The 21462-nt window shown below is 42.3% G+C and overlaps 1 protein-coding gene across 1 annotated transcript in view; it reads left to right on the top strand.

The window, feature by feature from the left end:
* The window catches only part of LOC126456089 (kelch-like protein 10), a 189703-nt gene that overhangs the window by 43124 nt on the left and 125117 nt on the right, over positions 1–21462 (top strand). The window contains exon 3 of the mRNA XM_050091845.1: positions 18604–18855. Coding sequence (XP_049947802.1) covers positions 18604–18855 — 252 coding nt within the window. The remainder of the gene's footprint in view (positions 1–18603; positions 18856–21462) is intronic.

Here is a 21462-nt window from a genome sequence, read left to right as displayed (position 1 = left end):
ACTGAACTCTTAAGAAGTTTACTACTTCACAAAAGTTAATGAGCAGTATTAAATCAATAAATATTCTCCAGTTCAATAAAATGGAAAACTCGCATATGTTGCATCACTAGGAGCTGGATCCTGTGTAGGTAAAATCAAGGTCCGTAAAAAAATAAGGTTGAGCAGTAAGCGTTCTGTCCTGCCATTGGCTGAGGCTGTGACGTCACGAAGGAACCGCCGCTGCCTCTGAACAGCGCTACAAGACGCAGTCCGCGCATTTAAGCGAAGTATTTGTGAAATGTTTCAGTTTCTACAGAAATAGTAAAAGGTAAATTGTTATTCTGCTATTTCTAGAAAGTTACTGCTATATTCTGTAACTTGTCCAGCTTTTAAACAGACACTGCTGAGTGTTGACTTTAAATCAAGCGTCTATAGATCAAACTATACAAAAATAAGTGCAAAGTACAGTCTGTTTTGCAGTTCTCTACGAAGTAAACGTTCGAAATGAGCATTTGATTTTCTAACTTTGGCTCTGGGAAAAGTGTTAACTTGTAGACAAGCTCTATGTAACGCTCATTTATATTCTGTTTACATCATGTCTACAAAAACACTTTCATTTTCACTCAAGAAATTATGCAATTGCCTTATTTGTAGGAAGCATTTGAATTACCTACCTGAACTGACACACACACACACACACACACACACACACACACACACACACACACGCATACACACACACACATTCTTAATTTTCTCACACCTCAAACCTTGGCTTATATTTTTATCAAGGTGGCTGTATAATGTTTGCCCTAGTTGTTAAAATTCACTTATACAAAAGAGCATTGAATCAAAAAAAGTGCTGCAAAATACGATTTACAGGAAATAGTGGTAAATTAACTTACCGAGTCCGCCGTTCAGCAAAGTTGGTATGTAGTGTGGGAAACAATAAGCCAATCCTTGACACTGTCAGTGTAGAGTCTTGCTTGTTGTGAAACACACAGTCAGAGGACCTTCACTTCTATCACTAAGTTTATATATTATTTAACTTTCACAAATAATGTTTATTTCCATTCTAAAGCGATGACAAATACCACTTCCTTGCTTTCCGTTGCTGAGCGGCAACTGCTTTCTTCGACTTGTCCTTTGCAGACAGCCAACGCAGTCGGATAAAGGTTCTCGTCCTAGCATAAATCTTAATGATTTCTGGGTGAATAGTGGGGAATCGCTCGGTAAGTATAGCACACAGGTTCTTGATGACACCAGTTTCCCTGGACAAACTGTCGTGTCCATGGATCTGGGCAAAAATTAACTCAAATCTGCTAATTGTTTCGAGCCACGTTTCTGAAGGCACAAGCAAACCCCCACGAGAAACCATGCCCAGCCATCCTCTCGATGTCTCCTCAGGCAGTGTCAGTAACTCTCCAGTGGGTGTGGCCAGTGATCTGTCATACTGTCTGCATCGATAAGCTACATATCCAGCAAGATATTTAAATCCTTCAGTGCTGCAATCAGAAGCCAGTGACATTGGAGGCACATCGGATTCTCCTACTCCAAAATCTAAATCTTCTATCTCCTTCTCTCCTTCAACCATTGGCAACGCCTCAGACATATCAGGCAGGATATTGCCAAAAACAGTTGCAGTCACGAATCTTCCTTCTTCATCTGGCTCAACAGACGATGCATTTGAAAGTGGAATATCATGAGCGTTTGCTCCCAACAACAACAGTCTTATTCGGCTCTTTACTTCGACTGGCGATGGGTGATCATAAAAACGTCCAAGGCCTCTTATAAGAGAAAAAAAGTTCTCCAAGCAGTCTTGATTTAATCTTGCTGTAAGAATATATTCAATATTATAAACAGCTAAGTCACTGAACAGACCCAAAAGTGACCGAACAGTTTTCAAAAATCCTTTCTGGAAGGGTAGGAGATGTTTTGAGTTGCCAACACGCATCTTCTCACAACACTTCGAAAATTTACGTAGGCACTGTTCTTGGGCTTGAAAATTGACACCAAATCCACAAGCTAGTGATTTATTGAAACTTCCTGGCAGATTAAAACTGTGTGCCCGACCGAGACTCGAACTCGGGACCTTTGCCTTTCGCGGGCAAGTGCTCTACCATCTGAGCTACCGAAGCACGACTCACGCCCGGTACTCACAGCTTTACTTCTGCCAGTATCTCGTCTCCTACCTTCCAAACTTTACAGAAGCTCTTCTGCGAACCATGCAGAACTAGCACTCCTGAAAGAAGGGATATAGCGGAGACATGGCTTAGCCACAGCCTGGGGGATGTTTCCAGAATGAGATTTTCACTCTGCAGCGGAGTGTGCGCTGATATGAAACTTCCTGGCAGATTAAAACTGTGTGCCCGACCGAGACTCGAACTCGGGACCTTTGCCTTTCGCGGGCAAGTGCTCTACCATCTGAGCTACCGAAGCACGACTCACGCCCGGTACTCACAGCTTTACTTCTGCCAGTATCTCGTCTCCTACCTTCCAAACTTTACAGAAGCTCTTCTGCGAACCATGCAGAACTAGCACTCCTGAAAGAAGGGATATAGCGGAGACATGGCTTAGCCACAGCCTGGGGGATGTTTCCAGAATGAGATCTCATTCTAGTGATTTATTACTTTCTTTTGTCCTTGAATTAAGTACATCGAAAGTCTCATCCACCATCTGTATGAAATCACTGGCGTGTTCTTCTTCAGGCATCAAATACCGAATCGCCTGTGCAGTTGTATTTGATAGCAGCTGAGCTGCTAAGCGTACTCGCTGTCGCTCTCTGCCCTTCACTATAATGTGTTGCTGAGATAACTTGGGACATATTTTCATCTCGCCACTGTCCAGAACTAACAGTTTCTCGAACACAGTTTTTGTCACAGCCTTGTTTTCCAACATTATTCCTTGATCCAGCACGTGGTTCCTTAAGAGTTTGAGCAAATGGGGAACGTCAGCAAACACCCACACACGTCTCAGAGAATCACACGGGTGTGGAAAACAAGTATTTTCATGAGTAATGCCAAGCTCCTTCCAGACAGAACTATTCTTTGCACCCATGTCTGCTACTGCAGCCACAACATTGTAGCAAATGCTGGCCAGGGAAACAATTACTTCGTTCAAGAGTGCTGCTGTCATCTGAACGTCAAAATTGAAATAGATAGGTTGCTTCCACGTTGCAAACAAGCCTCGGACCATGACAACAAGGACATTACTGTGAGGTCCAAGAATCCTGTCATCTTGCTGATCGTAACAAATTCTACTGTCAATGTTCATTTCATCAAATGACAAAACGCAAATACGTTCCCTGTCAGTCAGTGTTGCAGCCTGCATTTTCATCATCACTAAAACATCCTTCAAAATTCCTGGTTGGCAACTGAAACTGCGATTAATCCAAGAACGCAAGGTTGACACTGCAGGTAGAGGATATCCGAGTTTTTCTCTGAGGAAATTGTAACTCTTCTGCGACAGAGCACGTAAAGTAATAGACCTACAAATGTCCTCTCTGCCCCATCGAACCCGTTTTGAGCCATGCAACAAGCTTCTAATTTGATTGGGTGAAAATATTTTGCCCAGTATTTGATTAGTTTCACGAGACACAAGAGCTGTTCCTTAGTGACGTCATGCGCAGAACGTCAGAAATGGGTTTGCTTCTGCGCAGCAGTTACTGCTCCCTCGTGGGTAAAATGACTACGGAGTGAGTCAACGTTCTCGACATCAATTTGAACTAAAAACGATTATCAGTTGCATGCAAAGCAAATAACAGGTCCATGCAGTACTGAAATTTTACTTGAGATGCAAGTAGTGGCGGCAAACATACTGATGGCTCTTAATTATGGATAAGTGCTCTGAAAATTATCTTCTTGGCGACGGATTTCTGTGATTCAATAAATGTCATGAATAATTAGCCAATAATCTACCACATCTGAGGTGTTATTGCTCGAGATTTCTGCTTTCCTCGCCTTCTTCAACAGACGAGATGTGAACAGTTTTAATGCTAGCCTGCGACTGACAGTGACACAAAGCCACCCTGTGGTTCTACGGTCAAATCAGCCTACTCTGTTCCCGCCATGCGGGCTTCGTAGCAGAGGGACCTCTCTTCAGGTTTTACGTAAGCACAAATTAACGTTCCCTGTGCATGAACCAACCCTACAAATACTATTTCAACGTTTCAGTATTTCTACAGGATACAGTTTTTAAAATCACGTGCATACTTCAATTACAGTAATATAAATTGACAGAAAATATGATGAAACATTTACATAGAGGTTGAATCAAAGAACATAGGGAAAATATTCCACATTAAGTTTAAGTAGACAAAGAATTACATGACATACAGTAGATATGGTCAATATCGAATATAAGTGCTACAAACAGTTGAACACACTCTGTATCGAGCTAGGTCAGAACAGTAAGGGCAACATCGAGGTTGTCCTGTCCTATTGAAAACGTGACGGAAACTTCGAACTTAGGTCAGGCCTTAAAACGTTAGAAATGTATGGTTACTTTCCAAATTATCGTCTGTGCGAATCAGAAGTGATAGTGTTGTGTATACTGTCACACACGACAGTATCACGCTAGGTGCCGAGCCCATATAACGAATGCAGTATGGCAACATTCTTTCTCCTCGAAGCCTCCACACGCAGATACGTCTGTTATAATACTATTGCCATTAGTTGGATGACTTGGCGCCGGTCTGTCCTGTGTTGTAGGTTTGTGCAATGCTGTCAGAGCGATTGTCTCTGCTGTCGCGTCAAGGGAAGCCGTGGCAGTGACACCATGAGAACTGTCTGTGGCGCCTCAGACATAGTCGAACTGCTCGTCAGGGTACTTCTTATGTTACAAACAAACCTGTTTCCTGATTCAAGGTACATGACGCGCCAGTTCCATCCTAAACGGCCCAACGAACTATGTGTCTCTCCTCTCTTGCGCTAGTCACGTGGAGCTTGTGACATCCTGCAATCCATTAAGTGTGGCCCTCCTGAACATCTCGATTCAATATTTGAATAAGAGTCGTGGGAATCCGACTAAAGCGACCAACAGTATCACATGATGAGAATCCGCATTCTCAGTGAGCCACCATCCTTCTGCTGTCGGATTCCAACACGTGCTGGCAGACATGTCTCTTCTTACGGGAGGTCCCCCAAACAAACAACACCGGGATGAGACTTCTGACTGAACTATATCGTTTGCGCAGTATTTTTTTCTTTAACATTTCACGCTACTTAAGGCCATAGAAGCATCGTCTTTTCCGAATATACCGTAATTCTGACCAAAAAGGGATTCTAGTACCTGGATTCGGAGGTCTTTATCAGCCCAGCATTTTGAGTTCTTGTGGTGATATTTCCAGAGAAACATTCATCCCGTAGTACATATTTCTTTAAACCTAAAATATCAATTTTATAGGGTTACCTTTACAAATTTTTAGTACAACAAAATATTTTCATAAATATTTCATCCTCTGTTTCACCTTCTTAGGTGTTGAATTTCCAAAAATACACAGAGCCACATTTTTTTGTTTTTATTTCTAACTGAGAAGGTGAATACACGTTCTGAGATATTCAGTTTCAAAAATTTCTATAAAACGTTCTATCTCCTACTTTACTACCTTAGGGGATTCAAAAAACACCGAAACACATTTCTTTTTAAATTTCTATCCGAGAAACCAAATTCATATTTTCTTACATTTAGGCCTACTCCGAAATACGCTTTCATAATGAAATAATTTCATAAAAAGCTTTATTCCGTTAGGTATTGAATTTCCAAAAACACTATAGTATGTATTTGTTTTTATTTCTAGCCAAGAAGTCAAATACCTAATATCAGCTGCATCGGTACTTTATGCGGAAATGAGCGAAAACGAGTGCCAGACTGGTACTCGATCCCAGGACCTCCTGTTTACGAACCAGTTGAATTAATTACTGAACCACGCAGACACACTGTTAACAGCAAGTGCGCCGATTATCTCTAACGCTCCTTGGCCGACCGACATTCCCATCTAGCGCCATCTCTTATCTGCAGTCCTCATCCGTGTCATCCATGCGAGCTAATTTTGGATTTCCGCTGGAGGTCGAACGCGATTCCGCGTCTGCACTGATGGTTGTGGTTTCATAGCCCATTGAGGCGTATCAGTTACATGAACTGCGTGGTGTCTGTTCTTTCGGACATGTCCAAAAGAAAAGACACCATGCGGAAACCGCAGCTGTCATACATATCCCTTTCCCTTCCTTTCCTTTCTCTCTCCTCTACCTTCAGTTTACATAATATGTATCACAGCAGTGGATTCCACGTTGTGTCTCTTCTTTCGGACATGGCGGAAAGAACAGACACCACGCCCTCATATATAATTCATACATGTAGCTTTATTAGTACTTTAATAATGATTTATTTTCAAAAAACGTTTCACTTACTATTTTACCCCTTAGTGGTTGAATTTCCAAAAATGCTGAAGGACGAATTTCTTTATTTCTGACTGCGAAACCAAATACCAATGATGACGAGTTAGTCAGTCAGATAGTCGTTTGGTCAATTAGGACATTTCCTTTTATATATACTGAACGTAGATAGGGGTTGCGCTGAAATACTGATTACTCGCGTATCCAAGCACGTAGTGCACATTCCTCCGCCTGTTCTCGGGGCGTCCGTGCGTCGCGCGTAATCTGCCTCGCCGGTCAGCACCAACGCCCACTTGGCGAGAGAGACTAGCTGAGCGACGCTTATTGGCAACTTCTGCTTAATTCTCTTTATTTACACCGTATTATAACCAGTCTGATAAGGGTTAATAGCGTCCTTTGGAGCCACGAGACAAGGTTAAACTTACCATTACTACCAAACTAACAATTAACGGCCTGTAACTAAATCGTGCAAGATTAAAAAATTCGACCACTGCTAACAGACAAAACACCGCCTTCATCTGGTTTCTAACAATTTCCGCCAATACTTTCTGCAAAGAGAAAACAGGAAAACAGTTCATAGACAACAAGGGAAAGTAATAATTTTTGATGTCATTATGGAAGAACAGCAACCGTACTTAATCCATACACATTATAAAAATCGATGTATGTTTGTACGTGAGTGTGTATATATCTACATTCCACTTCTCCTCCTAAATGACTGGACCGATTTGAACAAAACTTGGTGCACACATCCCTTACTATCAGGCGGCAGTTGCTGTCGGGGTAAGAACTACCTGCCTATTACAGTTTAGGATATATTGCTCCATAAACATTGAAAGACTGCCTCATCAAGCATGACGTTTAATCTTCTTACTTCTGTGCTACTAGGTCTATTTGCAATAGCTGGCCGGCGTGGCAGAGAGGTTCTAGGCGCTTCAGTCTGGAACCGCGCGACCGCTACGGTCGCAGGTTCGAATCCTGCCTCGGGCATGGATGTGTGTGATGTCCTTAGGTTGTTAGTTAGGTCTAAGTAGTTCTAAGTTCTAGGGGACTAATGACCTCAGATGTTAGGTCCCATAGTGGTCAGAGCCATTTGAACCATTTTTTGCAATAAATTTCACAAACAGTATTAATATATGATGCTAAATACACATACAAAATTATATCTTAGTGCCACACATAGTTTAGGAGATATGACGTCATAAATGGTGAGATACGTGGAAAAAAGTCACGACATTCACGAAGTTTTAATACATTTATTGTTTGCTGCTAAGATAGTCCTACAATCGAGCTGACTTAAGGAAATTGCTGACATTTGGCAGCGCTTTTGACACCTTCAACTGCGAAGTGCAGACGGCTGTAGCTGAAAACAATAGCTGTCTATAGAGCTACGAAGAGGCATTGCCGAAGACACTTACAAAATCGGTTGTATACAAGAGAGGCAGCTGTATTTAGACATTTGCACATTATGCATATTTCTTTGTATGACTGTTTCATAATTACAATGATGTTCTCACAAATACATTTAAATGAATTTTTTTGATATGACGCTGTAAACACAGTTCATTTTTTGTTTCCTTTTCTAATAGAAAATTGGGAAAATGAATACTCGGGCAATGCCAAGTTTGTCAGCTAGTTCAAAAATGGTTGAAATGGCTCTGAGCACTATGGGACTTAACTTCTGAGGTCATCAGTTCCCTAGAACTTAGAACTACTTAAACCTAACTAACCTAAGGACATCACACACATCCATGCCCGAGGCAGGATTGGAACCTGCGACCGTAGCGGTCGCGCGGCTCCAGACTGTAGCGCCTAGAACCGCTCGGTCACTCCGGCCGGCCTGTCAGCTAGTATTTCAATAAAAAGCAGAACAGATCGCAATAAAATTTTTAGTTATAGTTACCAGTTTCGGTCTCTAAGACCATCTTCAGACCAAGGCTCCAGATGACGTGAGGAGCCGCTGTGTAGCACTGACTAATCCCGTCATTAACTGCAGTCGTCTGAAGCCTTGGTCTGTCGATGCCCTCATAGACCCAAGCCGGTAACCAGAAGTAAAAATAAAAGTAAAAAAAAAACATTTTAAGTCCTGGACTGCTTTTGATTTAAATAAGGCTTGGGAATTAAAGGGGAGAAGCGAAAAGGGAGGGTAGATACATCTGCTCAACGTGTTTTGAAATCTTGTTCGAGAAAACCTGTTGTTTTACGCGAATGATGGTAAGTAATACGGGTGTGTACACTACACTTATAGGCTCCATGAAAACAAATGTGTTTCTTTGGCTTCAATCGGGGAACATCAAGTCCACCACTACTATCGAATCGCACCACACGAGCTAATGAATGGCTCCATGCTCCGATATGAAGCCTTCTCCAACGGAACATAAGCATCCTCACTAAACTGAAACATTCTCTAGAATACCATAAAATGACTAAGCAGAATTTCATGTCCGTGGACAGGAATGCACACTCCAATTATTGTACGCTACCTTTATTGGAAAAGCAATTGCACGCCTCTGGAAAGGTCTACTTCCTGTCTGTCTGTTTGCAAGTTTATTTACATCAGTTGCTGCGGAACATTTGCCGTTCGAGAACACATTAGAAAACATAAACAACTCAACCACATACTTTAAGGAGAAAAATGTACACTTGGTAAATATCAGCCCCAGAAATTGATCCCGTGCGTCAAGTTGGCCGATAATTTTGAGGTATGAAGTTACCACTTTTTACCACTTTCTGAAAGCACAGCTTTCAAACTTCGCCCACCGTTCGTTTGTCACGAGCTCCGCCACTTTTCAGTTGCCTAATGCCCAAGCGTGGATTACTGATTACTGTACAATGGAGTGACGATCACAGCTCTGCTATTCGTGGGGGATGTTGAAGGCTTGGGAATTAAAGGGATGGGGGGGAAAGGGGTAGAAGAGAAGGTAGATACATCTGCTCAACGTGTTTTCAAATCTTGTTCGAGAAGTTGTCTTGTTTTACTCGTAAAACAGTAAGTAATATGAGTACATTTATGTTCAGTATTATTTGTACAACATTGTTGATAATCAAAATGAAAAAATCTAAGCAACTGAAGAATTGTTATGAAATGAAGTTAATGATTTTCGAATTACAATTTAATAACGCCAGACACGATGAATAGCGCACCTCCTGCAAATGTACATCACTTTAACATCAGTTTTAAAATAGAAAGGAAATAACTCGCAGCAGCAATGTTAATAATGAAATAGCGCTACACTACAACTTTAATGACATACTCGTTCGTTTCATTCATTTTCACTGCATTTGTGAATCAGAAAATGACAATGTTCGATATTGCAGTGTCTATGATATTCCGAATTACGATGAAAAATTCCTTCGGACATGCATGCATGTCTAAAGGAACGGGCACTGTGGCAACTACAGACGTTATCAACACATTAAATGTATTCGTAATTGCGAAAATGGACAACCATTAGATGAAGAATGGAATGACGACAATGGAAATTTCTGACGTACAGGGACTCGAATCCGGATTTCACGCCTGCCACGAGCGGTCGCCTTATTATTTGGCTATCCCTTCACGACTCAGGGCTAGACAGAAACTTGCATATGTCGTAAACCACGTGTCTACGACCTGTACTCGTACATTCATTAAGTATACTCCCGTACAGGTGAGACATTTTACTTGGAAACGTTCTTCATATAAGCATGCACGTCCAAAGAAACATAGCGTCGTCATTGAGATTCGTACAGGCACTGCAATGTCGTCTTTATCCGTCGACACAGGGCAAGCGACATTCAAGTGAAATGTGTCACCTGCACAGGAATACACACAATGGACGTACGAGTACAGGTCGTACACACATGGTTGACGACACATGGAAATTGCGGTCTGGCCCTGTGTCATGGACGGATAGCCAAATGGTAAGGCGACCGCTCGCGACAGGCGGGAAATCCGGATTCGAGTCCCGGTCGGGCACAAATTTTCATTGTCGTCATTACATTCTACAGTTGATGGCTATCCATAGTCGCAATTGCGAATACATTTAATAAAAATGTTCAAAGCTAAGGAATCTCTGGCACCAGCTACAGGTTAGAAACCTTGTACTTTGACACAATGAACACATGAACAAACCATGTTACAATGTCAGAAATACACAAACCTCTTACTCTCTTCACTGTACAGTATTTTGCATTCGTGCATTATGCGGCTGATGTGGGGCCGAACGAGTGACAACTGGTGCGCTCAGAAGTTGAAAAGCTGTACTTTCAGAAGATTATAACTGTGTTCTATCAGATTTGTGAGCCAAATTTTAGCGCAGGATCAATTGCTGTGGCTGTTATCTTGCTAGTGTGCTTTTTTCTCCATATGAGATGAAGTTGGTGCTGTGTCCTTGTTAGACAGATTACGGGAAGACTAACCCATCATCCCCAGTATGGGTAAAGCCTCTTTCAATCAGACGCCGGAAACTGGCTCTGGCATCCCCAACAGCCAAGACGACTTCTCCACAGCCGCGCCAGGAAAGATACTTTTGCAATGTCTCTGTTTTCCTGCTGTTAGATTAACGCACTCACTAATCTGTGTTTATTCGGCTAGCAGGGCGAAATATATCTGGAATGTCCTGACATGTCATCAGAAATTGTCCAAACAGTAGGATCGGTTGCGGGGCGATGTTCAGCTGCCGCTTAAAGTTGATGGTTTTGGCTAGAAAGATAGAACTTTGTCGCCAAGGGAGTGCTGAATACTTTTTCCTCATTGGTTTTCATCCCACTTCAAAATGCGACGAGCCGGAGGCATCTTCGTAGTCAGCAGCCTTCATTATTCGCTTATGGTGCGAAAGCAAGTTTTCTGATTAGATATTCACTAACCTTGAGCTGTTCTGCTGAAGATTGCACACGTCAGTTAAGACATCACTTTCTCCAAGCCACGTAAACGGAAGTTGCACTCAATCAGTTCAAATGGCTCTGAGCACTATGGCACTTAACATCTGAGGCCATCAGTCCCCTAGAACTTAGAGCTACTTAAACCTAACTAACCTAAGGACATCACACACATCCATGCCCGAGGCAGGATTCGAACCTGCGACCGTAGCGGTCTTGTGGTTCCAGACTGAAGTGGCTAGAACCGCTCGGCCACACTGGCCGGCCTGAATCAGTTCTGTGAGTTAATTATACAAGGGATATTCGGAAAGTAAGGTCTGATGGGGTGCGAAATGGAAACTACAGCGAAAATCCGACGAAGCTTTGCACAGATGTGTTGGGCAGTGTCTCTAGTATGCCCATCGATTGCGTCACGTCGCTCTTTTCAGTTCTGAGCGCACAGTGAGAACGTAAAGGTGCCTATAACAAGTGTCTCCCACCAACTATGAGGGCCTGATGTGAGATTCCGCCTGATGCCTCGCAGCCCACATGGCATAGCTGTCATACGTTTCCTTCTGCATGACAATTCTGGGCCGCACTTTGAAGAGGCAATGAAGATGCTCCTGCAGCGTTTTCGATGGGAAGTGTTTCATCATTCACAATAGAGCCTCTAATTGACTCTCCCTGAGGTTCATCTCTGTTCATATGAACCGCTAGCTATGAAGGCAACGTTCTGGCACGGACGACGAGCCAGTGTAGAGAATTGGCAGGAAGCAGAGGCGGCTTCCTTCTATGACGAGGGTATTGAAAAGATGGTACAACGCTATCACACATGTCTAAATCGGAGCAGCGACTACGTAGAGAAGTAGCTGGAATGTGTAGCTAACTATTGCAAATAAAACATGTCTGGTTTTCACAGTGGTTTCCATTTTGTGACAGATCGGACCTTACCTTCAATAGGCCTCGTGGAATGTCTGCAATGAAGTGACGAGGTTGCTGTTGCTACAACTGAAAATGCAATACATGTTCCGGGTAATATTAGTGCTCGTGAGTTGTCACGAGAATTGTCCACACCATAGTCAACAGTATGGAAAGCTTTGCGATCTGTTTTTCACTTGTAGTCGTACAAAATCAGGACGATGCTGAAATCCCATGATCCGCAGTAACGTTCTGAATTTGCTCTTCGGTCTCTAGTACGGGTCGAAGTTCATGACATGTGACCGGGCAATATTCTACGGAGTGACGAAGCACATTTTACACTACAGGGTGCAGTGAACACACAAAACTGCCGAATTTGGGGTACTGTTAAACCGGTTGTTGTACACGAAGAGCCAATACATTTGCCGTATATGACTCTGTGGTGGGGATTCACGAGCACCTTTATTCTCGGTCCATTAGTCTATGAAGCGAATACGTCCAGAGGGCCTCCCAGGTGTACTGTGATATCTGCAAGTTATCGAGACCCCCTTGTACAACATGAGTCCTGCTTTCGAAGAGCGCAACCGTGTGAAAATCACTGTTTTCATGTAAAATGTGCAACACCCCATGTCGCTATCCCAATTAAAGTTCTTCCTAATGCAATCTTTTACGAACGTGTTATCTCCAGACATTTTCCCAGATGCATGGCCTGCAAGATCACCTGATCTGTAACCACGTGACTTTTTGGTCTGGGGATATCTAAAAGTACGCGTTTATCAGGCACACGTTCGATCTCTGCCTGATCTTAAGGCGAATATACCGGTTCTCGTTGCTCAGATTTCATTGAAACTGCTGCGAGCAGCCCTTTATCACGTCGTTTTACGGATGCAGCATCTCGTCGACGTCTCCGAAGCTCATGTTGAACAAACTGCTCAAGCGGCAGTTAGTAACAGATCAACACTACGTCTTTCTTAGTGGTTTGGCCTTCTCTGCCAAATCCCGTTCATAATCCATTACATATGGAAACGGTTCTATACGTCCTTACTGCATTCACACCGCCATTTATGCACCTGGTGGCCAAAATTTGAACTCATGTTTTCTCCGACGTAAAACGGTTCCGCATAAACGCATTAGAATATATTCCAAGTTTCGCAGCTATTCGATAATTAAAGCCCGCAATGGACCTCTGCAAGTAGCTGTTCTTTAATTATAACCACACAGTATATTGCCTCTCTAAATTACCCAGGATTCCAAGCACCTTGGTTCACTTTACAAAGAGAAAGGCTTTTCAAGTTCCACAAACTCTACAAACATATCCTGGTTGTTCTGAGTTCTTCAGTTCAATATGAGCGAAAGGTATGCATTATTGATTTTGAAACCGAACTCCTTATTTTTCATTCCCTCTACAATTGTCTTCTACGCCTCAGTGTATCTAAACAACTCAGAAACGTATGACTCTAACAGCGGAGCGGCAACTAGCAAATTGATCTGCTCGCGCTTATTTCCTCAATGTGACTGCAATTCTTTTCATAAAGTGTGTACCTCTTAAGCTAGTACAATTCTGGAGACGAGACTCGGCAACGGGTCATAAAAATTTTAAAATATTTAAATTTGCTAGAATTAAAAAAAGAAAATAATGATTAAATGTATACAGTTCGATACTAAGCTAATGAAAATTATGTAAGGTATTCAATGATGACATGGTACTGTCCTCGTTGTCCGCGTCTCAAAGTGAAATACTGCTAAACGTCGATTGGTTCTGCAGGGAATGGAATTTTTTTTTTTGGGGTGGGGGGGGGGGGGGGAATTGGAAGAAGGGTGTAGAGCAAATGCTGTAACGCTTCATTTTTTATGACGTGAAAGACGGAAAAAAGTTTGTATATAACTTCTGCTCGACATCACCTTCGTCAGAGACAAGTAGAATGCAAGAAGGGTGGACTGTGGTGATGTGAGATAGGGACGGTATCGTGGAACCTTTGTTCGTTGAGATGACAGAGAAACAAATAGTCGGCGTAATCCACACCTTATCTACTCCTCTCACCAGTTTCCAAGACGTGCCGTATTTCCTAGCATGGTGAATCTGAGAGTGCGAGACGGTAACTTTAACGCGACAAGGCTACGTGGTTGAAATTATCCTTCGAGGGATGTTGATGGATCGAAGAGTGCTCACAAGCCGCAATCTCGCAGACGCCTCCACTGAACTACACTGAAAAAGCAAGTTTGCTTTTGACTCCATAACTCAGGCGGCTGTATGAGCGATTTCCTGTGGTCAACAGAATACTGGGATAGACGTTTCCATAAAAGTAAGGGAACTACCCACGTCATGAAGATGTTAAAAATGCTTTTCAGCATTTTATTTCTTATTTGTATCGCCACATTTACACTTTGTTTACAAAAATACGCCATAACACTGAACAGGGTGCTGCTACGTCAAAGAATTTCTATTCGTCACTAACGACGAAATAGGAACTCAGTCATTCTAAATTTAGACAGAATGTTATATTAACCTTATACCGCAGAAACTATTGCAAATGTTTCTTCATTTCGTTCGTTAGAATCGATGTTTTCAGAAAGCCTTGAACTGTGTCATTTGTGCCTTAAGTAATGAAAAACTGCACCAGTTACTTATTTTTTCATGCTTAGCACGAAGAGTTTCGATAATTTATTCTCCTTCGTTTATCTACATTTTTTGTAATGTTTGCATGTGTGATTTCCCGCCTCTCTGGCACCGTAGTTGTCTTTTTGAGGTTAGACTGCAATCCGCAAATCGGACAAATACTGTGCAAGAGAGGCAGAAAATCGCAAACACCACGAAAAACATGTAAATAAATGCATCCGAAAATGAGAATAAATTCTCGAAACACGTTGTGCTAAGCATGAAACAATTAGTAACTGGTGCAGTTTTTCATTATTTATATGATACGGAAGTGTATGTTGCGTCCAACAAAGGGCGTGTCATTAAAACATACTAGAAATGAGAATGAGTATATCGGAGCCTTTCACAAAAATAAATAAATAAGTAAATAAAATTAAAAAAACATAAAAAAAGAAAAGTCAACAGAATATTCGACATAGTTCAAAAACCCATAGCTTCCCAGCTGGGCTTAGACTAATGAAGTAACGGTACCTGTACGTAACCTGTATTTGCTTTGCAGACACGTCTAGTAATAACAAAAACATACTCAAAACGTCACGTCACGGATTAAATTAAAATATTTCGTAAATGCAGTGTGCCTGACTGTTTTTATGTCATCACCCTTCTGATTGCTTCCATGTGGCCCGCCATGTATTCCCTCTTTTGGCGATCTTTTCGTCTCAGAGTGGCACTTGCAACCAACGTCGCCGGTTATTTATCGGATATAATCCGATCTCTGTCTTCGTCCTCAACTTTTACCCTCTACCGGCCCCTGTAGTGCCACTGAAGTTATTCGTTGATGTCGTAACACATATCTTATTACCCTGTCCCTTCTTCTTATCAATGTTTTCCACATGTTCCTCTCCTTGCCGATTCGGAGAACCTCCTCATCCCTGACTTTATCAGTCCACCTGGTTTTCATCATTCTTCTGTCGCATGACATCTCAAACGCATCGCTTCTCTTCTTTTCTGGCAGTGTTACAGTTTCACTACCATTCAACTCTATGCTCCAAACGTACATACTCAGAAATTTCTTCCTCAGCTAAGGCCGATGTTTGATGCTAGCAGAACTTCTTTCGACCAGGAAAGCCCTCTTCGCCTGTGCTAGTCTGATTTTTATATCCCCCTTGCTTCGTCGGGTGTTATTTTGCTTCCAAGGCAGTAAAACTGTTTGTCTTCGTCTACTTCGTTATCTGTCATTTTGATGTTACGTTTATGGGTAATCTCATTTCTGCTATTCCTCATTATTTTCGTCTTCGGTTTACTCTCACTTCGTATTCTGTGCTCATTAGACTGTTCGTTACATTCAACACGTCCTGCATTTCTTCATCAATTTCACAGAGCACAACAATTTCATCAGCGAATGTTATCACTGATATCATTTCATCATAATTTTTAATCTCGGTCTCGTAAACTTACATACGGCCGGGAGAGCGGTGTGCTAGCCACATGCCCCTCCGTATTCGCATCCAGTGACGGCTATGGGCCGATCGGTACCGTTGGACCTTCATGGCCTGTTTGGACGGAGTTTAGTTAGTTCTTTATTGTTAATCTCGCTCTTGAACCCTTATTTTATTTTCATCATTGTTTCATCGATGTATAACATGGAAAGTAGGGGCAAAAAACTGCATCCCTCTACTACATCATTTTTTAATAAATTCTAATTAAGATCGCTCTATGCACACTAGTAACAGCTAATTATAGCCTGCATGACAGGGCGGCACTGGATCAGAAATTTAGCAACACAATGAGACAAAAACAATAGCCTTTATTAATAGTGATGATACCCAAATGTACTTACGTTTGGTAATAGTTTGATGCGTGTCACTTGATATCCTATACGTAATACAATGAAATCTAAGTAGCTTTGCCGTGTCTTGGTAGTTTGTGATTTAGTCATCAGGAGTGAAATTACTATGTAGACATTCATAGTTAGCCGTTCTTGTTGCTCCACAAATAGCAACTGTTCGCACTGGGTCAGTATGCAACCAGTGACCCCCTCCCCCCGCCCCCTCTACCATTTAAAGAAGCGAACTCTCATTTATAAAACAGCTTCAAAAGTCTGTTTACTTTGCAAATGAGTTAACGTGTTAAATATTTGACGTTGAACATGTAAGAGCTTTATGGTTTCCTTTAGTTTATCACGCATGTTTGTGACGTCACGTCTCCTTAACCACGTGTCGTACAATGATATAATTTTGCAGATAAATTCAATGGTATATGTGAATAGCGCCTGCAAAATTTGTTGCGAACGGTGTTAGTAGCAAAGAAGTAATAAATTTAAACATCGTGCTGGATGCGGCAGTTTTACTGTAGGGGCAGCAAAAAAGTGATTAGCGATAAACAATTTTTTTATTTCACCGTTTTCTACGGTTTGCCAGAGGGAAAAAGTTTTGTAAAGGTTTTGAATTTGTGTAAAGGTTTTTGGAGGTCACTAAGTGCTCTCATTTCCAAATATTGGATGGATATAGTCCTGGTAATATGGGTCCTGTGAGTTACCCTTCCTCAAGACGTACACACAGTATCTAACTGTGATACTTGTATTACTGTGTTCATATATAGGGTGATAATTATTGGACTATATGAAATAAAATCGTCATAGCTTGCGAATGGTTTGCGGTAGGACGTTCAATCTGCTCGGTAGGCTACGGGCCACCATGGGAATTAGCATGGTATGTATGGTTTGGTTTAGCAACAAAGCCCACTTTCATTTGGATAGGTTCGTCAATAAGCAGAATTGGCGCATTTGGGGGACTGTGAATCCGCACTGTGCCATCGAGAAGTCTCTTCACCTTTCAAAAATGGTTCAAATGGCTCTCAGCACTATGGGACTTAGCATCTGAGGTCATCAGTCCCCTAGAACTTAGAACTACTTAAACCGAACTAACCTAAGGACATAACACACACCCATGTCCGAGGCAGGATTCGAACCTACGACCGTAGAGGTCGCGCGGGTCCAGACTGAAGCGCCTAGAACCGCTCGGCCACTCCAGCCGCCTCTTCACCTTTAACAGGTGACTGTGAGGTGTGGGATGTCCACTCATAGAATAATCGGTGCAACATTCCTTGATGGCACGGTGACTACCGAACGGTTCGTGAAGGTTTTGGAAGATGATTTCATCCCCATTAAGCGAAGTGACCCTTATTACGACAATATGTGGTTCATGCAAGACGGAGTTTGATCCCATCGAACCTGGAGAGTGTTTGATGTCCTGGAGGAGCACCGTGGGCACCGCATTCTGGCTCTGGGGTACCCGGAGGCCACTGGCATGGGCCTTGATTGGCCGCCATATTCTTCGGATCTGAACACATGCGACTCCTTTTTGTGGGTGCTTTATTACATACAAGTTGTAGAGCAAATACCCCAAAACCGTTGCTGAGTTGAAAACCGCCATTCAGTAGGTCATCCACAGCATCGATGTTCTGACACTTCAACGGGTCATGCAAAATTTCGCTGTTCGTCTCTGCCACATCATCGCCAATGATGGTATGCACATTGAATATGTCATAACCTAAATCCGAATATCTGCAGTGACCTTTACATGTTGAATAAAGTGTGTTCACATTGTAGTTTGTAAATAATTTACGTTTTGTTTCATATAGTTCAACAATAGTCACCCTGTAGCTCTTAATGAGTAGGCTGCGGCAGCATTTCAGATTATTAAATTCAGACAACAGCTGCCTGAAATACTGAAAATCAAATTTTTGCTTACCCCTGAAAGTCGTTAGATAGGCAACCTCCAACTGTGACAGTTCCCCAGGTTAGCCGTTTATTGGTATAGTAAATGAGCCAGTTTGTACGTGCTGGGAGGGTAGGTAAAGGGCGCGGAGGTTGCGCAGGGCGCTGTTCACGACGTCGCTGCACTCGAGCTGCCGCACGGACGTGCTGGTGCCGGGCGTGTCCTCGGAGGACATGGGCAACATCATCAAGTACGCGTACCTGCGGCGCGCCGACCTCACGCCGGACAATGCGCTGCGCCTGCTCGTCGCGGCCGACTACCTGTGCGTGCTGGGGCTGCTGCGCCTCTGCTGCCAGTACGTCACCAACTCGCTCTCCCCGCACAACTGCCTCGGCGTCATGATCTTCGCCAGGTACTCAGTCCTCCACAATACGTCCAGTACCGTAAAGTTCAACGGAATGAGCGAGTGTGGAGACAGTAGCTGCTTACTTTCTGTACTATGTTACAAATGAACAGTACACAACACGGACAAAATCTTCTGGTGTTACGAGCTATGTCACTCCGAGCGAAACACTCGAGATTTCGACGGTTGTTTGTGCCATCCTCATCACGAGTAAGAACCACTGCCTGCTAGAGCTGGCGTGGCGTCTCACACACAAAGGGTGATTCAGCTGCCCCAACTCTGAGCATTATGCAACCCGCAACGCCTTCAAATATCACGCGCAAATTTCCATATTCTGTCACTCGCTATATGAAAACTATTAGTCCTATAGAAAAAATGAAGAGAACCTTTCTGTAGGAAAGTTAACTTGTCAAATTTTGTACTGGGATATGTTTTGGCTAGAGGTCGTAATTCTCGAATTATTCAGGAAAAAATACAAAAGTGTCCTTCAAATGCGTTTTTTCTCTAATAACTCGAAAATAATACTCTCCAGCAAAGACGTATCCCAGTACGAAATTTAAGAATGTTAAATTTCCTAAAAATAGGTCCTGTTTATTTTTTTTCTTTCTGTATGGCTAATAGTTCGCACATAGCAAGCTAGAGAACATGAAAATCTCGTTGTGATTTTTGAAGGCGTTGCGGGCTGTATAAAACCCCTGAATTTGTGTAGATGCGATTGCAGGGTCTGGAACCTGGCAGAGGGGATGGAAGTGAAGCACGCACAGAAAGCAGCGTTGAGTAACTCGTAGCAGGAGACGTTAACCTCCCACAGTGATACCTCGCCGTGACGTCACCGTGATGTGTACATGCCCAGTTTTGACCATTGGGAATGTCTATCGACTTGTGTGATTGTATCGAGTTCTGAGAAGTGAGAGATACCGTATTATACTTAGTGGTATTTGATGGCTTGTATGTTATAACTTACATCCTAAGATGTGGTGTTTCAAACTACCAACACATTCAGGATCTCTCGAAAATATATCAGTACCGATACGATTTATTGTTACAAAATACTGACATATCAGCAGTTAAAGCCTTCAGGAGATGTAAATCAAAGACTTAGACTTAGGAAATCAGATGCAGTTGGTTCGAAATCTGCTACTCCATTTCTTTTCTTCTTTTTTTGTAACCTTAGCTCTTCTAAGAGATTCTATGACTTTTTTATTCATTTAATAAAAGTGTATTCTGTAATATTTGACATTAACAGATATAAGACTGCTCTCTCCCTAGAGTGAGCAGTCATTGTCAATCATTTGCAAATTATGCATGGAACACGGAAACGACAGTAAATATTCGAAACACATCGATCATCCAGTAAAATAAACTACAACTCAGAATACAGTGTTTAGAAAAGACTGAAACACTTGAAAATAAATTGAGAGGCGACTTAGTCTCAGGCGTCTATGAAGTAGAAAAGAAAATTTAGAAGCTAGTTATTTTAAGGAAACTTCTTTTCCAAACAAGAACATCTTCAAATAAAGTACACGTGCTGACAGAATATATGCTGGTACCTGTACAGCGGCGCTAACCATAGCGTGTAAAACTTCACCTGGCCGGATGTGCGGGATGCGTCTGGGCCAAGGCTCGACATGTCCCGTCTCTGCTCGTTCCTTCCCAGAAGGACTCGGTACAGCGCTACATTTAAATCAGTATTGCGTTGCGGCATTTTGCGGTCGGCACAGCCCTCTTCAGTTCGGCAGAATTGTGTTGACAGCGCTGTTTACCCTTTTCTATTTGTTCCTGGTATAATGGACGTTTACAGGCCCATTGACTGTTTGCACAAAGAGAGGCATTCTAGCGATCTGTTCTCACAAGCCTTTAACAAATAATGGGAATGACAAAACAGAGGGATGAGAATTCTCAATACATATTACGCAGTTGCATATGCGAAGGGTGCAGCAAATTTGCTATGAAACGATGTTACAATACCAAGCAGAAGGAATTTAAAGATTTAGTTGACAATGAAAGAGCAAATAATTACGACGATCGGCAGATAGTATTCATTGTTCTGTTTATCACGAAGCACTTTGTGCTAAATTTGCAGGCATGCTGTACTTGGAGAAACTGGCGGTATGAACAGTAAAATTTCTGACGTCGCATGCATTATTCAAACAGTTTTCGATGGAACTGAACGAAGAATATGGAGACCCAATATATTACTACAAATCACATTGTCTGCCTGGAAAGATTTTTCGATTTACAACTCGATACTACTGAATTTATGAAGGAAAAAGGAGTACAGGAAGGAAAATTAGACCATCCGGAATGGATTGCAGATTTCGGACTTTACGTGAACTTGACTGCACACTGCCTACAGTAAGACAATGAAAGGTGAGAAACAATTTCTTTCTGATTTGATGGGGGTGCATCTAAAAAGAAAATTGTGTTTTAGAAAAGATACATTCTGCCCAACGCAATCCAATTCCACTGCCGTTAAAGAAGACGCGAGGCCTGAAGAATTCATTGTAGCCTTGAAAGAATTACGATGATAGTTTCCTAAACATTTTGAAGACACTGCAGTCTTAATCTCTTTTGGAGCTGTTTTCGATGCTCTCTGCCGTTTCACTTGAAAGCGCT

This window comes from Schistocerca serialis, chromosome 2, assembly GCF_023864345.2.
Source record: "Schistocerca serialis cubense isolate TAMUIC-IGC-003099 chromosome 2, iqSchSeri2.2, whole genome shotgun sequence".
In the NCBI taxonomy this organism is placed as follows: Eukaryota; Metazoa; Arthropoda; class Insecta; order Orthoptera; family Acrididae; genus Schistocerca; species Schistocerca serialis.
The sequence above is the reverse complement of the archived record's forward strand: the minus strand, read 5'-3'. Positions and strand labels throughout refer to the sequence as shown.